This window comes from Ursus americanus, chromosome 12 (assembly GCF_024610735.1).
Source record: "Ursus americanus isolate L20-20 chromosome 12, mUrsAme1.1.p, whole genome shotgun sequence".
Classification (NCBI taxonomy): domain Eukaryota; kingdom Metazoa; phylum Chordata; class Mammalia; order Carnivora; family Ursidae; genus Ursus; species Ursus americanus.
In genome coordinates this window covers 39,328,343-39,345,063 of record NC_142138.1, presented here as the reverse complement: position 1 = coordinate 39,345,063, position 16,721 = coordinate 39,328,343, and the positions used below count along the sequence as shown (strand labels likewise).

Below are 16,721 nucleotides of genomic sequence, written 5' to 3'. Positions count from 1 at the left end.
GGATGCAGAAATTTCACAGCGATTGCCCTGCTTCCTCTCAAAGTAAATGGCACTAATTTATGAAGAGGCAAATTTTCAAATCATAAAGTAGAAGCACCTGGGCCTCTTACAGACAAACTTCACAAAAGGTTACAGTACCGTACAGCATGGTACTTCTCCTAATAAAGGCTTCTAGGACCATAGGTGTGTTTGGAGAATGATCAATGGGAAAAGCCAGATAGAGGGCTTACACAGATGTTCTCTATGTGGAATTGGAATATAAATTAAAATACCAGCTATGCACTTGGGAACCAGCCTTTAGTTAAATTCTCTAGTGCTTTTAAGAATTTTTATTTCATTTTATTAGAAAAAGAGAATAATTGTCTACAAACTATTTTCTTTCTAACTATGCAAACACAATGAGCAAATCATCTGCAATATCAAAATACTGTTTGTAAATCACTGGTGGCACTAACAATTTTAGGAATTTCCAATGGGACATAATATTGAGAAAGAGCAACAACAGATTTCAAATTATAGGCATTAATGGAATTTTAAGAATAGAAAATAAAATTTAAAGTTTAAAAGTCAGTAAGTTTAAGTTCTCCGATTTTCAATAATCTAAACCCAATCATCAAGAATTCAGAAGCACCCAATATGTTCAAAGTTTCACAAATGGGTATGGATGATAGAAAAGTAATCCCCATGCAATACTTTAAGTGTTGCTATCCGATATATTTGAGTGATACTTTACAGATTAAAGCTCCGTAAAATCAAAATATATCCTCCCCATTACATTTTAAAACAGTCACAATAATTTATCAACAGTTGCCATTTCACAGCAATTAGAAAACAGGAGTTGATACAAGTTGAACAAAAAAAGTACTTTTTCCTCTTTTAGGAAATAAACATGTATATATATATATATATACACACACATACACACATAACATCATCTTTTAAAATTCAGAGTGGTTAATTCGCTTTTGTATTATAAAAAAAAAAATTCCCTATGGTCAAAATACTGAAAAAGCACAAAGGCTGAAAAAAGAAAACCACATTTGCCACTTTTAAAAAATACATTATTGTCTCAGTGGTTCTATTTTTTTTTATTATAAAGGTAGGTATTACGAGGACTCTGCACTCGTCAGACTCCCAGGACTGTACTGGACCAGACAGAATTCAATCTAACCCTTTCTGTCTCCAGGAAGGATACTCCCTAACCCATCTTACAAGAGGACAGAATACATACCTCTCTTCTGAACTGTTAACCTGGGAAAGAACACATGCCCACTTGGAAGCAATCTAAGTCATAAAAGTTCATGAATCTGTGGGAGAGACCGCCTGAATAAGAAAGCTACTCTTTGGATATAAGTTAGGAGCTTTTGGAAGTATATAAACTCTTTTAGGTCACTAGAATACAGATTTAAAAAATTATTTCTCCATAAATAATGATCTATTACGGGGTTGGTAAACTGCAGCCCATGGTCCCTATCTGGCATGTCACCTGTCTTGGTAATAAAGTATTACTGGAACACAGCCATGCTCACTCATGTATGTGTTGTCTGTAGCTGCTTTTGTGTTCAACTGACAGAGCCGAGTAGTTTTGACAGAGCCTGTAGAGACTGCAAAGCCTGAAACAGTTACCCTCTGGACCTTTGTAGGAAGAGTCTACTGAACCCATGACGTAGGGCACCATGTGCTACCCTAGTTTCCTAAGAGTTAATGCACCTCAAGATTTCAGCATGTCCTCCAAGAACACCCTGCATACTGGGGGGTCCTTAGCAGATTACATGTCAAACACCCTGCCCTTGAGGTGCTGCTTTCCTTTTGGGCAAGGGAATCATTTGTGTAGATTTTCAATGAATATCTGTAAAAGTTAATAAATACACGAAAAAGAAAGCAAGCCAAATAAGGAAAGTATGCCTGTCGATGTTCCTTGATGTCTTCCTATTACTGGGGGGGGGGGTATTATTAAATGATTCTTTCTGCCAACTTCCTTCAGCTTTTCTTTAAAAAAAAAATTTTTTTTTTTTTTGATAAATCGTGCACCCTCCTCACTTCCCATACAATTAATAACCTTTAAAGCAGCCTGCCTAAAATGTTTATTTACCTAGTTTGGTGAGGGCTTGTTCAGGAATAGTATTTATTTAAACCAAACATAGTAAAGATTATTCTTTTAGAAAATGTTCCTAAAATTCTGTCTGGTACTCTAAGAAGGGTAAGATGGTACAGGGAAATTAAACTCTACAAAATATACCTTAACAATCAGAGGTACAAAATAGCTACCATTTCTGAATGGTAACGTAAAATAACAACAGACAAATCTCCCAAATTTGAAGAGCACATTTTCCCCTGCCCCGAGCCGGCTAACGAGTCTGTCTCACACAGGGAACTTCCTGAACTCGAGCAGCGGTTCATGAATCTTTAAGAGTTCACAGGTGTTTCCTATTTCCATAGTTGTTGAAACAGGGAAGATAAAACAGAGAAGATATTTATCAAACACAAATTTATATCAAGATTAACCTTTTTTTTCAACCAGCTTAGAAGTGGACTTTTCCCTTTGTTAAAAAATGAAAGGTACGGAACTGTACGTGAAAGATGTTTCCATCACCCCTTATGTCTCCACAGCGCGTTAACAGTTTCCAAAGTGCTTTCACGTGCCGTCTCGTTTATTCCTCACAACACCCCTGTGAGGTAGGTACAGCAGGTATTAGTCTCATTTCAAGACGAGGAAATTGAGGCAAAGAGAGGTTAAGTGACTTGCCCAAGATCACACAGCTGATGAGTGGCAGAGCCAGAAATCAGATTTTCTGACTCCTTGGCCAGTACTCTTTCCACTCTAATTACTGCCCCCAATTATGAACAATGTTCTGTGTATCAAAATTGAAAGGTTACCGAAGTTCATTTCAGTGATGTATTAACAGTAAAGTTACTTGAGAACTACAAGAACAGGAGGTCTGATGATTTTACTTGACATAATAAAACTGGTGCAAAACCACTTTTACCTAATTACTTATAACCTTTTGGTCCAAATACATAAAATATGCAATATTTACAGCATTTTCCTTTCTTTTTTTTGTAAATGCAATGCTTTAAAACACATTATAAAGCACCTTAGTAAAAATAGTCTACAAGTAAAAGTACAGAAGAAGTAGGAAAATCCTACCCACACCACAGCCCACTAATGGAGTTATAATATGGAATCACCAATGTCAGTGTACCGCTCTACAGATAACCATGGAGGAACAAATACTAAACTTATTTTTTTGATATAATGTGTGGAAGCCTTAACTAAAACTCCAGACAACATCAACATTCTTTGAAGTGTCTCGCCAATCTTAGATACTGGGGAGACAGGAATGAGAAATACTGCTCACTCTTTTAAAATTGGTTTTTAACACTAATGATCAGTTTTTTTTTAAAGAATATTAAAACGACCTACATAAATGTGGGCAATTCCAACTATAGCAGAAACATTCTTAGCAAACAGGATCAAACATTCCAATAAATTTCATGAGACATGATTCACAAAAACAAAGCACACACCGCCCAACAGCTAACACTACTCAGTAGAGGTGTATAAACCTCCAGGTGAAGGCGGGGCTAGCAAATGGATTCCTCTTCATTCGTGGTCAGCTGGAAAAAAAACGCTTTATCAAAAAGACAGTATCAGAACTTGTGTTTGTATTTAGCCTCCAATTAGACCCGCTATGTGTTTATTGTAGGTGAGATGTAGGCTTTTTCCAGGCAGGAGGCTATAACTCCCACCAAAATTTAACCAGGAAAAGAGGGAAAAAAAAAAAAGAAAAGAAAAAGAAGAAAAGGCTGAAACTGAAGCCTCTCAGGCCACTGAAACTTACCAGCCAGCATCTACTTCCTCGGTGTTACTGTTCCCTAACTTGGCTCGAGACACACTGCCTTTCACACCGACCAGCAGCCCGACTTGTGGGGCCGAGAACTAAGGTGAAGACAGGGTCAAAGTTTTAGTTCAAGAACCTAACAGTCACACCTGTACTCAGTTCGATTTCGGGTAAATCTTTTCATAGAAAAAGTTCTGTGCGAGGATGTAGAGGTCTCCGTCTTTTTCCCGTACGGCGTGGGCTCTGATGAACTGGAACTGCTCCAGAGCAAATTCATAGAACTCATTCTCCATTTTCCAAATGTCAGACTGCTGCAGCTTTGCAATGGTTTGTTTAGTGGGGAGTTTCTTCTCCGTGGTTTTCCTAAGATGAGATTTCTTTCCTACTTACGAAGGAGAAAAAGAAAAGGTGAATAATTTTGAGAACACACAAAAGAGCTATGCTTCTTACGTGGAGAGATGGCTTAAGTTAATGCGGCACGTTGAAGGACGGTAACCTAACTTGTGCATTCACAACACTGTATCATTCAGGCATAGCTCGTGCCCTAATCATACTAGAACTGTCATTTATTCCTTTATAATGTAAATCCTTAATCTGTTAAAGACTTAATGAGATGTCAAATAGGAAAGTATGGATCAGCACTCGGTAAAGTGTAGGCTGTCGCCTTACATGCTGTTCTAATCTCAAATGCTTGGTGCTCTGACTAGTTTATTTTTTAAACATGATAAAATATCTATTTGCAAACTTAATACAAATTTACCATAACCCACATTCTCTACCTGTGAGAAGCTAGGGCACATGCATACTCTAGGAAGAGTCGCAATGTTGTATCTTACCGAAGAACAGGGGGAAACTCCGCATTAGATTGGATCAGAGCCCCGTCACTCTCAGCTTTTCAGTGTCATACGGTCCAGGCTGCTGAAGCACACTTGACCATGACAGACACGGCACACGCTGATTATCACGGCTGGGACTCAGTCTCACCATCCCACCCCTACTCTAAACAGCATTAGGCAGGTCTCAGGTGCAATACGGTCATAGTGTTTGGTGTCTGGCATTAGTTAATATTACACATTTCTAATGAAGGCTGGTTCTGCCGATCGTATCTTTCCACTATCCCTACAATGCCTTCTAATTATCATCTAATGCATGTTTATGTGCTCAAAAAATACTGAACGAACACCAGCTGTGTGCCAGGCCCTGTTTTTGTAATGAAAATGTAAGAGGAAACAAGCAATACACCCGCCTTTCTGGAGTTATTTCTTGTGCTTTACTCAAATCACACGTATTTTTCAAGTTGCAAATAAAGTTAAGGACAGCTTTAAAAAGAAACCCGTCCTTTATATACCTGTACGGTAGAGTTCTGTAGCGCCCCTGAAGAACCGGGGCAAAGCTGCCTCCAGCAACATGATAAAATCTTCAAGCTCTTCAGTAACTCCCACCAGAAAGTATTCATTAATTAGGTTATACTTGGCTTGATCCATAGCCCACCTGCTTCCCACATTCCTAAAACCAAAGAAAAGGAATTAAAAACCTGGCTGTGAAATCTGCCAGGTTTTGATGGCTCTGACACTGTATATTATGGAGAAAATAAACACGCATCCATCCAAAGCATTAATACCCTTTTATTAATGTCTTCAGTGGGGAGGGGGGTAAATCACTTGATGTCGAAGTTCCCTCCCAGTTCTACAAATCTATGAAACATACTGAAGTTCAATTAAAATCTCCTCACTAAAGCTCAAAAGAGCAATACCCTTTTATTGTTCTAAGGCAGGGGTTGGCAAACTTCTTCTGTAAAGTGCCAGGGAGTAAATATCTTGGGCTTTGCAGGCCATATGTTCTTGGTTACAAATACTTAACTTTGCTCTTGCAGCATGAAAACAGTCATAGACAGTAAGTAAATAAATGGAGATGGCTGTGTTCCAATAAAACTTTATTTATAGGGCGCCTGGGTGGCACAGCGGTTAAGCGCCTGCCTTCGGCTCAGGGCGTGATCCCGGCGTTATGGGATCGAGCCCCACATCAGGCTCCTCCGCTATGAGCCTGCTTCTTCCTCTCCCACTCCCCCTGCTTGTGTTCCCGCTCTCGCTGGCTGTCTCTATCTCTGTCAAATAAATAAATAAAATCTTTAAAAAAAAAAAAACTTTATTTATAAAAACAGGTGATGGGCCAGGTTTGGTCTGCAGGTTGTAATTTGCCAATCCCTGTTCTAAGGATATGATTAAAAATCGAGATGTTCTTCCTAAGCTTCTAGTTCTTATGCTGTTATTATGCTTTGTTATAATCTACTGAGTAGGACCCTTAAGGTTCACAGTGATCCAACAACATGTCTCACACAATGAGAAAAAGAATGAAGGCGTTCCTTGCATTTCTCATCATTTTTTTAGGAAGATGCGAACTTTGAATGTGTTCCTGTTTCTACTTTTCCTATTAAAACAATTAGACTAAATACGTATAAAAATGTACCTTTTTAAAAACTGAAAACTCCGCACATTTGAGGAAATAACTCTTTACTGAAGATAAAATATCTTTATTTTCCACCTCACATTTATTAACAGACTAAACTGCAATCATAACCTTGGCTTCTCTCAAAGTAAAAAAAATCAGTTAACAGTAAAACCAGGTGAATAATTTACTCACTAAGCCTGTTCTTGATTTAAAATGAATGGCTAAAACGATAAGCTTAGGAGAAAATGAGGTTTATGAAATGATTCCTGGCCTCTATTTAAGAGCTCTGCTGAAATACAGCAAAACCTGTTAACACCAAAACCAAAAAATTATGGGGCGCCTGGGTGGCTCAGTTGGTTAAGTGCCTGCCTTTTCCTCTGCCTCTGCCCCTCCCCCTTGCTTGTGCTCTCGCTCACTCTCTCAAATAAAATAAAAAAACAAAAAACAACAACAAAAAAAAAAACCCAAAATTAAAAACCAGCATCTGAGAAAACATTGCAAGGATATGATGTATGAAGAATCTTTTCAATGCACTTAAATGTAACTATAAAACTAGATATTACTTAATTATATATTATTTTTAGTCTGGTCTTTCATTAATTTCCCTATACCTAGCCCTTGACTAGTAGGTTCACACTTGTGAAACAGATTATAAAGAAGATTATCAAATTGATAAAGCTTTGTGTCCCTACCAGCATTCCGAGCTGTGGCCACAGAAGAATGGGATTTGAAGCCAGAGCTTCTCCGGAGCACAGTCTGAGCCGCCCTCGGCTACACATTCATCAAAGGTCTGGAACAGACACAAAGCAGCAGGTGTGAGCCATAAACGCAGGTCTCACCTATCAAATACCTTAACAGGTAAGTTATTAAACACACAGGCAGCAGCAGGTGCGATGAGCTAGCAAATTAAAAAGATAGGCAGGTTAGGAAAACATACTTGAGATATTAAAGAAAGTTAAACAGATTTTTCTCCCGTCTTTGTTTAATGCCGATGTATACAGGAGTTGTTTTGTTTTTTCCTGTACGAATTAAACCCTCCCCCACTCAGATAATAATTTGTCCTTGAGAGTAAGTACTGGTTTATGTTGAATTTGTGTCTTTGTACTTTCTAGCCCCCTTCCAAAGGAAATTAAATAAAAACAAGGCTAAAGATACTCTATGTGAAATAATTATTTGAAAAGAATATAAAGGAGGACTACACTTAAGTCTTCTCTCCTTTTCTCGATAAAACAACTCATTGTACAAAGCAGAAATGACCTCAGATACTGATGACTTGTGTGCCCTCCTGTCCAAGGCACCTGACTGAATTATTTAAAAGGGAAAGAGACTGACAGGTTATGAATCTAAAATTAATCCGCTTCACTTCCTTGAGTACTTATTGTCTGTCACAGGCATTTTAACAGTAGGCACTATCTATTCGATATGATACTGAGATCCCAGAGAACAAACTTGGGAGCTCTGGTTGTCGTGGTAAGACATCTACAAATGCCACCTATTATTTCTGAGAAGAGAAAGTGTGAAAGAATAGAAAGAGCATGAGAGCTGAGTCAAGGCTCTTGAGTTTCTGGAACCAGGTTTGACCTTATTTTAAGTCTCTAAGGACTCCAAACCTCAGTTTCTAATCTATACAATTAGATAGATTCAAAGGGCCGTTTCAACCAAAAATCTATGAGAATGGAGCCAAAAAATCCTTACACCTGGTGTTGGGCGGAGCTAGAGTGGAATGATTCTCTTTATTCTGGCAACATTCAACAGACAACAGCAGATCACAGCCCATAAGTTACCCATTCCTTTTACAGATGACCTTCTCCATGATATAGCAAAAACGTCTATGACTTGGGTTTGAATCCTGAATCCAGAAAAATTTTTTTCCTTTTGTTTTGTTTTTGTGTTTGTTTCCTTACCTAAAAAAGGACATGATCTTATTTTGAGGAAGAAATAAAATCATGGATGTAAGAGAATCTACCACAGTGACTATCCACTGTAGGCATTCGATAAAGGGAATTTGTCTATGTCTGTGCCTGTCTCTCTCCCCACCCCAACTCCCCAAGAGTCAAATACAATGTTTTGTTGGTTCTTGTTCTCCTTGACCTTCACAGCATTTGACCACCCTCTCCTTTCTGAAAATCTCTTGGTTTCTCTGCCCCTAATGGATCCTTGTCTATTTCTTTGGACACTCCCCTTTCTGGCTTTGTTGGTTCTCTGGGCCTTTCTGAATGTACTATCATTATCTTCTTTGAAGCATGTTTGGTCCTTCCACCAGGTATGGAAATTCATCTCCGTGATCTTCTCTTTGCCTGCTCCCTTCCTTAGCTTTTTCACACTTCCAACCTCCTTGGCTTCATTTATAATTTCTAGGCAAAAGACTTTGAAATCTGGACCTCCAGATCCATCGCTTCTCATCTTCCAATACCTAGTGTGCATTTTCGTTTGAATTTCCAATATTACCTCATGCTCAATACTTCTGGCAAAAGGATTACATTGCCCGTGTAATTCAAACTGAAGATCTCAGAACATTTCCGAATTTTTCTTCTCCCTCACCTAACATCGTTGAGGTAATGTCTTTCCAATCCATCTTTTCTTTTGTCAATCTCGCTTCTATCAGGGTCCCACAACGCCATGTCTCCATTCTTATAATCACTTTCTAATGGGCTCCCTTCCCTCCTTCCTTCAATTCCTTCAACCCGCTCTGTACAGTTACCAGATTCGTCTAAGGAGTCACTTCTAACATCCTCTACTCAGAAACCATCAATGGTTTCCAATGTCTCAAGAAAAAGAATTCAAACTTTTTATCCTGGCTTTAAGAAATGCTTCATACTCTGACCTCAAAACCCTAGGCTAGCCTTATCTCTATGTGCAACTTCCATGTTTATCAGATTAGCCTGTTGTATAAGTTTCTCAAGCATGTGGTACGTACCTTAAATCTATATACCTTTGCTGATTACATTTTCTTCCTCTAAAAGTACCTTCCTTCTACCAGTCTTATTTACATGAAGACTATCTTTCCAATGACTCTGGCCCAAAGTTACTTCTTCTTTGGATTCGTATAAATTAATTGTATACTGCCCTGTAATAGCCAGCTCTTAGGACCCAGGCATGTATATCTGTATGTACATCTTTATCTGAAGAACGTGCTTCATGTACATTTTTTAAAAAATGTGTATTATGTTCTCTCTCAGCTGCAATGCAAGCTTCTTTGAGGGATCGTGCAGTGTGCGTCTGTGTCCTCCACAGCACACAATCTATTGCCATACAAACTGTCTGCACGATCGGTAGTTGAAAGTAACTGGGAAGGCTGCATTTCAGGGATTTACAGGAATTTAAGTAAAGGCACAGTTCCAGTGAAGATGAAGAAGAGAGGGGCAGGAACATTTTTTCAGGAAGCATTTTGACAGCCTTAGAGTTCTCTCAAATTCTCTTAGGCTCTCTCTGCAGCTAGATACACATACACAAATTCTACACACACACACACACACACACACGTAAAGTGAAAACACCTCAGTTTACTCTTAAGACTCAATAAACCCCGTTTCAGTGGCCATGACATTATTTCTGAATTTTACAAGATGGTCTGACTTCGATGTGCTGGCCTAAGTCACTCTCTAAAAAGAAGTTTTATTATCATTTACACCAACTTGTAGCTCATAAAAATAAAACAACCGATGTATGTATCTATGTCTACCATGTTCCAATTTCTAAGAAACCTTTGGCTCAGTGACCTGAGTGATGATATACTGGAAGGTTTCTGATTCCATGCCTATCCAATTTAAGAATGATCCCAGATCATAGCGAGGTGCCTCTGAAGCTCAGAAGTGCTCTGCTTCCTTACGCCTCTATCTGATTAGAGTCCCGACAGAAAATAAATGAATTATTACGGTGACTGTGGGTGAATGCACAATCTCTGCTACCACTTTGTGTAAGAGTCAAAGACACCGAAAAGCTTTTGCTTAAATATAAGAAACTAGGATATTAAAATGCTGCAGTATTAAAAATTTCCATACAGTTGGTCAACTTTGGGAATTTAAATATCCACTACTGGAATAAAAACTGATTAATGACTAAGCATGCATTAAATTCTCAAGTTAGCCAGCTCCTAATTCCTGTGTTCTTGGAGTATTTTAGTATTTCAAATAAAACAATGTGTAGCTAACCTTCAAGTCTACTTCTGGCCAGTAGTTTTAAATCTGCTAGCCCACTCTGGCAGTGTACAAAATTCACTCTTCCATTCTTCCAGAGTCATAGAGTTTTAGCCTCTCTTGCAGTTAGGTATAGCCACGTGACTAAGTTCAGGCCAGAAGGCAGAAGTAGTTGTGACCTAAATTCAACCAACCACCTAAGGACAACTTCCTAAAGAACAGCAGAATAAGAATATGGAAGGAAATTAGGTCCCTGAGTAACAGCGTGAAGCAAAGTTGCTCTAAGAGTCTGGACCTCTCACTTTTAGGCTTTTAAGTATGATAAAAATCATCTTATTTAGGGGCGCCCGGGTGGCTCAGTAGGTTAAGCCACTGACTCCAGCTCCGGTAATGATCTCAGGGTTCTGGGATGGAGCCCCATGTGGAGCCCTGTGTCCCTCGCACTCCACGCTCGGCGGGGAGTCTGCTTCTCCCACTCCCTCTCCTTCTGACCCTCTTTCAAGTAAATAAAATCTTTTAAAAAAATAATCTTATTTAAATTATTTGGGCTTCTTTTAGAAGTTTAGCATCTACTTTAATTCACCTAACAAATATTTTATTAGACAATATAAAAGTAGAAAAATAGATTGGGTTTTGCTTCCTTTATCATTTGGGGAAGGAATTTTGTCCCTATCAACTAAAAGAACAATCCGAACATGGCCAGGAGTAAGGAAGACATGGAGAAAACAACAGACCATGAAAAATCAAACACTGGTGAAGATACACGAATGTGCCAGAGCTTAGCATAACAGAAACTCTCCCATTTCTACATAAATACTTGCTGAATAAAGTAAACCAAGTAGTTCCTAGTGAGAGAAGCCAGATGAAGGCAACTCAATACCATCTTTACCACACACACCTTGATGACTCAGTCCACTAAGATTTTAATCAAGAGCTGCTGCACGGGCTCCCCGACAGCGACATCAGCACTGGGGCTTCTGTACTCAGAACACTGAAGACTGTCGCACAGATGCACGGTCATCAACAGTCTCCTGCTGATGTGCCACCTTCTATTAGCCTTCTCCTACACATTTTGGTCATATTTCAGAAATAGGATTTTCTATAAGTAAATATTTTTCTCTTCTAAAATTTGAAGTCCTCCAAATACAAGGCAAAAACAAATAAAAACACTCCAGACTCTCTTCCTCTCCCACAAAACCCAGTTCAGTACACCACAGAAACAAAAAATTATGACCAGTTTTTTCACTTAAAAATCATCTATGTTTAGAAAGAACAACTCATTGTGAGCAAGATACAGATATTTTTAAAAGCATGAAATATCGAAATGTTCTTTAGACTACTTAGATTATTAGTTTAGATATTTAATTCCTAAAACTGAAGTTTAAAAAAAGTAATCAAAATTTGTGATGCTTGATAGTGAGGCAATTATATTTACATGCAAATCCTTTTCTGCAAAGGAACTTGCTTCACACTTTATGCAGAAAACCGAAGCTACGAGAAAGCTCCCTGGTCTATCTGCTTAGACAAAAGCTTACCTGTATCTGTAGCCCCCTGCTGCCCTCATCTTTAAAGACGTATTTCCTTCTCCTATCTTTGAATACCATCCTCCCCCCTTCTGAGACCCTGCTCCATCAATTTTTCTCTAAGTCTCTTGTATCAGCCATCACCCCTGATCTCTTTAGATATATAATATGCCCAAGTGTCTATCATCTTAAAGAAACATTTCCTGATGTTTTTTGCTCCTTCTAAAGCCAAACTTCTATCTTGAGAGTGGTCTTTTCTCTGGGTCTTAACTTCATTTCTCAGTTATTCCTCGACCCTCTGGATTCTACTTATATTACTTTCTAAATCATCCCTAATGACCTCCCCAGTGACAAATCTAAGGGACAGTTTTAAATCCTCAATTCGCTAACTCCTTTGCAATTGAAATTATTTTCCCATCTATTTGGACTCATCGGGTTTGCCTTCTGATTCTCTGACCTCAGGCTTCCTTGCCATGCCCCTCTTTCTCTGCTTACTCCTGAAATGCTAGTACGCCCCAGACCTACACACTGGCTCCCCTTCTTTTTCTTCTTCCTTTTTCATTTGGTCTTCTTTCCATATTCTAGGTCTTCCAAGTGCAATTTCATTCAATCCCCTGTTTCAACTCCCACCTGATGTTGATGACTCCCAAATCCATAATTTAGTTCAGAACTATTTCTTGAGATACAAATACAATTTCTAGTGGATACCTCCACTTATTTACACATGATTAAAAAATAATATCCACTTTGAATTCATCCTCTCTTTCTTCAACTCCATGATAACTGACTCTGCTGTTTTCTCTCTTTTGATGAAAGGAAACACCTATGGTCCCATCAGAAACCTGGGAAGAAGACAAGTCAAGGCTGACTCTGGGTTGTGCACCTTTTACTGAGATCGAGAATACTGGTCTATATGAAGCTTTCAAATAAATATGAACTGTAAAGAATTATACTGCTTTCCTGCGATGCTTTGCTTTTTACATATAAAATACTAGCTATGCAGACAAGAATTTTTTCACATGCCTTTGTGAGACAGAACTGTAAAATTCATGTTCCATAAACAAACCAGGGTCAGGGGACTGTGAATTGCTAAGAAGTGTGGAGGCAGTATTTTGTAAGTTAATGACAGAATCAGGCAGCACTGAGTATGGATTTCTTCTAATCTCATTACTACCTTTCATAAACTAATACATATTTTTAGGTAGAATATTCTAAACTCACTAAAATACTTATAGCTGTAAGTCTAGTTAATTTAGAGCAAGAAATAAAAAGAATACAATCTGGGGCAGGAATTATAATCCCTGGGACCAATGAGTACTTCTTAACAAACACAAACTGATTCTCCTTTAGATTGTTATTTAGAGCATGTAACGATTTACACTTTCTAGAAATATGACCCCCCTTTGGTGTTCTGCTAACAAAACAACAGTTAATAAAAAATGTTTAATAATCTATAGGGCAGTTCAAAGCCAAAGTATTTATAATATCTAGAAAATGTGAGTGATGAGAATTATAGGTGCAGTTACTATTACTTAGAAGCCATAAGAAGCCCTATATTGAAGGGACTGAGAGACAAACTATGGTTATTCAAACTTGAGTATTTGGTAGATTATTTTCTCAAAATGAACAGTGTACCTGCCCCACGGCAGAAAACAACTGACACTGTTAGTAGCCCAGTGGTTCCCAAATGGAGCTCTTTTGACCCAGCAGGTGACATCTGGCAATGTCTACAGACATTTTTGGTTCTCAGAACTGGGGGTCTTGGGGGGATGCTACTAGTTAGAGGTCAGAGATACTGGTTAACATCCTACGTGTATAGGCAGCCCCTCATGACAAGGAGTTTTCTGGCCCCAAACAACAACAGTGTTGAGGCTGAGAAATCCTGCGGCAGCCAGTGACAAAAGTTAAGCTTTCAAGCAAAAATATAAAATTTTGGAAAACTCGATCTGCCACCGTAAGTGTGGCAGTTTCCCAATACTCAAAGACTTCTCTAATGAGATCAGTGGTGATATTAGTGAATGTGAATTTCTGATACTGTATAATAAAATGTGTCAACATTTGGAAGGTCCACATAACTTAATGTATGAGTATGTTTCCAATGACCAATACATGATGTTATACAACTAAGCTCAGTTAAAAAATCCATTCAAAGTGTAAAATACATGAATGGATTTTAATGTAGCACAGCATTAAAAAGTTCACTGCTGTGGTTTCAGATTCTACAGAAACTACTACTTGTCAAGTTTTAGTGTAATATTAAAGAAGAACATCCACAATCTTCTAAAAAGACTCTTAAAATCCTCCCTTTTCTAATTACATATCTGTGTAAACATGGATTTTTTTATACACTTCAACCGAAAGAACATATTGAACAGATGAATTCAATAGCAGATATGAAAATCCAACCATCTCTATTAAGCCAGATATTTTTAAAAAATTGCAAAAATATAAAAAGCAATTCTTTATACTTTTTTGAAAAGTGGTTATTTGCACTAAAATATATTATTTATGTTACCAAATGGTGGGTTTCCTACTGTTACTTTTAAATTAGTATTTTTAAAGGTTCCCAGTAAATTGGTATATTTCTTGATATTGGTAATTATCACACAAACAAAAGCTCATTGGGGGTCCTCAATAACTTAAGAGTAAACGGAGTTCTAAGACTATCAAGCCTGAGAATCACTGATTTCTCTATATAGTTCTTTAATGCTGTCCTCCGTATTATTTAATATCCCTATTTTCCAGGTTCTGGGCAGAGATTATACTAAGTAAACGTCCAATTACAAATATAAAGAACAGAGTATTTGAAATCTCCCAAATAAAACAAATCTTTTGTTCCTTGCAAAATCAACTGAAAGCTATCATAGGTATACATATACCTGAAATGTGTTTGAAATTACTGTTTGGCAATGTTAGGAGGAAGCAGTTTGCATTATGAGGTACTGCAGTTTAAAACACAATAGTTGCCATGAGTGCTGAACTGAATATTATCTAATATGCTTCCAAGTATCACTTGAGGTGTAATCAATATACAATTTAATGGAAACGAGACCAATGCAAGGTATTTCCAACTTTGCCAGGTATTTCCTACGTCATCATAGCCACCTTTCAATCCCCCTTATCTTCAAATACCCTGCCATTCAAAAAATGTTATATGCCACGCAGTCTTATCAACTCAATAGATATGAGCTTATTAATGAATGAAAGCTCTTTCCAGTTAAAGATATGGAGTTATTTGCAATACAACGACATCATTTAACTAATTAGGTCCCAGAATGTTGCCAATACTCGTGTCATGACAAACAAGCCAAATTATTAAAAATGTGTATGTTTCAATAAGTTTCAAGACCAAAAGGTCCATTTTGCTAATCATAAAGCAATTATTCATTTTAATAAAGCATTTGTAGATGGCGCTGTCTTCATGAGAATTAAGGTAATACAAAAATATTCTGTTGATGTTACTAATATTACATCTAAATTACCAGGTGTATTAATATGTATTTTATAATGACATAAAAAGACAAAACCAAAAACAAACCAAGCCCTATCATTATCAGGGTGAAGAATGGTTAAGTCTTCAGGCTTGGAGGGCATATCTACCTATATCTTTCAAATATGAAAGGAAAATGATGTTAAAATATCTGCCTGAATTTTTCTGTGGGTATTGAGAATGCAACTGGGGAACCTCTCTCATATACAAATGTTGGGTAGCATGTTGCATTCCCTCCCTCCTTTTTAAAGGGAATACAGGGCTTAAGACAGTGAGCTCTGGAATCAGAGTACTTGGGTTTAAATTCTAGCTCTACCATTTACTGGTAGTATAACACTAGGCAAGGTACTTAACACTAGGCAAGCACTTTCTGTGCCTCAGTTTCCTTATCTGTAAAATAGAGACAAGAACAGTAGCTACCCTGTAGAACTGTTGTGTAGACTACCTGAAAAAAATACAGATATATATATCTTAAAACAGTGCTTGGTACACAAAAAGCACTCAATAGATATGAACTATTAGTGTTATATTAAGAATTATTATTACCTAATTCCCCAAACTACATAGGGCAGCAACCACTAAACCATGGTATCCAGGGCTGACAGTGACAGATGGTGCACGTAGGAACCGATGTGACTGCAAGTCTTTTCCTTTCCCACATTAATATTCCTTTGCTCGAAGAAGGGAGATGGATATTAATATTTACTGAGTAAAAACAGTGTAAATGAAAGGACTAAAATTTTTTTAAAAAGGAAGGAAGGAAAGAAGGAAGGGAGGGAGGAAGAAGTTTTGGAGTGAATTTAGAAATAACTATCAACAAATTCTAAAGTACTAGGTCACAAAAGAGTTATATTATTAGATTTTATAAAATGTCATAGAATCACCATAATAACCTAAGTATATATATTTTAAGAAGATTAACTAATACTAAGAGCTCAGTGGACATTAAAAAGAAAAAGGTCTGGTCTGTTATCTGTGTTTGGATCAGTACCTTCTGCCTAAAGCTTTAAGACTAAGGAAAGAAACAGCAATTTCTAGAAAAGAGAAAAAAAGTAAACAAAAAAAAAAATCACCTCCTCATGTGACACAGAAGGCACATGTAACTTAAGTGGAAAATTAATTGTTGTATGTTAATTATTATAGCAGGTATCTAGCATCATGATTACACAACACTTCAGGTTCAAAAGGTGCAGAATTACTCATTCAACTCATTTGCTAAGCACTTAACAGATGAACTAGGCAGCTGCGCTAAACACTAGGGAAACAAGGAAGAATGAAATAT

The 16,721-nt window shown here is 37.6% G+C and overlaps 1 protein-coding gene across 2 annotated transcripts in view; it reads right to left on the bottom strand.

Moving 5' to 3' along the window:
* Positions 1-317: 317 nt before the first annotated feature.
* The window catches only part of HS2ST1 (heparan sulfate 2-O-sulfotransferase 1), a 166,966-nt gene continuing 150,562 nt past the window's right edge, over positions 318-16,721 (bottom strand). Inside the window, exons 5-7 of one of the 2 annotated variants that reach the window (XM_045801855.2) lie at positions 6,983-7,080; positions 5,191-5,348; positions 318-4,227 (exon numbers count right to left, since the gene is read on the bottom strand). In XM_045801855.2, coding sequence (XP_045657811.1) covers positions 3,998-4,227; positions 5,191-5,348; positions 6,983-7,080 — 486 coding nt within the window. In that variant the 3' untranslated portion in view covers positions 318-3,997. The remainder of the gene's footprint in view (positions 4,228-5,190; positions 5,349-6,982; positions 7,081-16,721) is intronic. The other variant, XM_045801856.2, reaches the window with a different exon arrangement.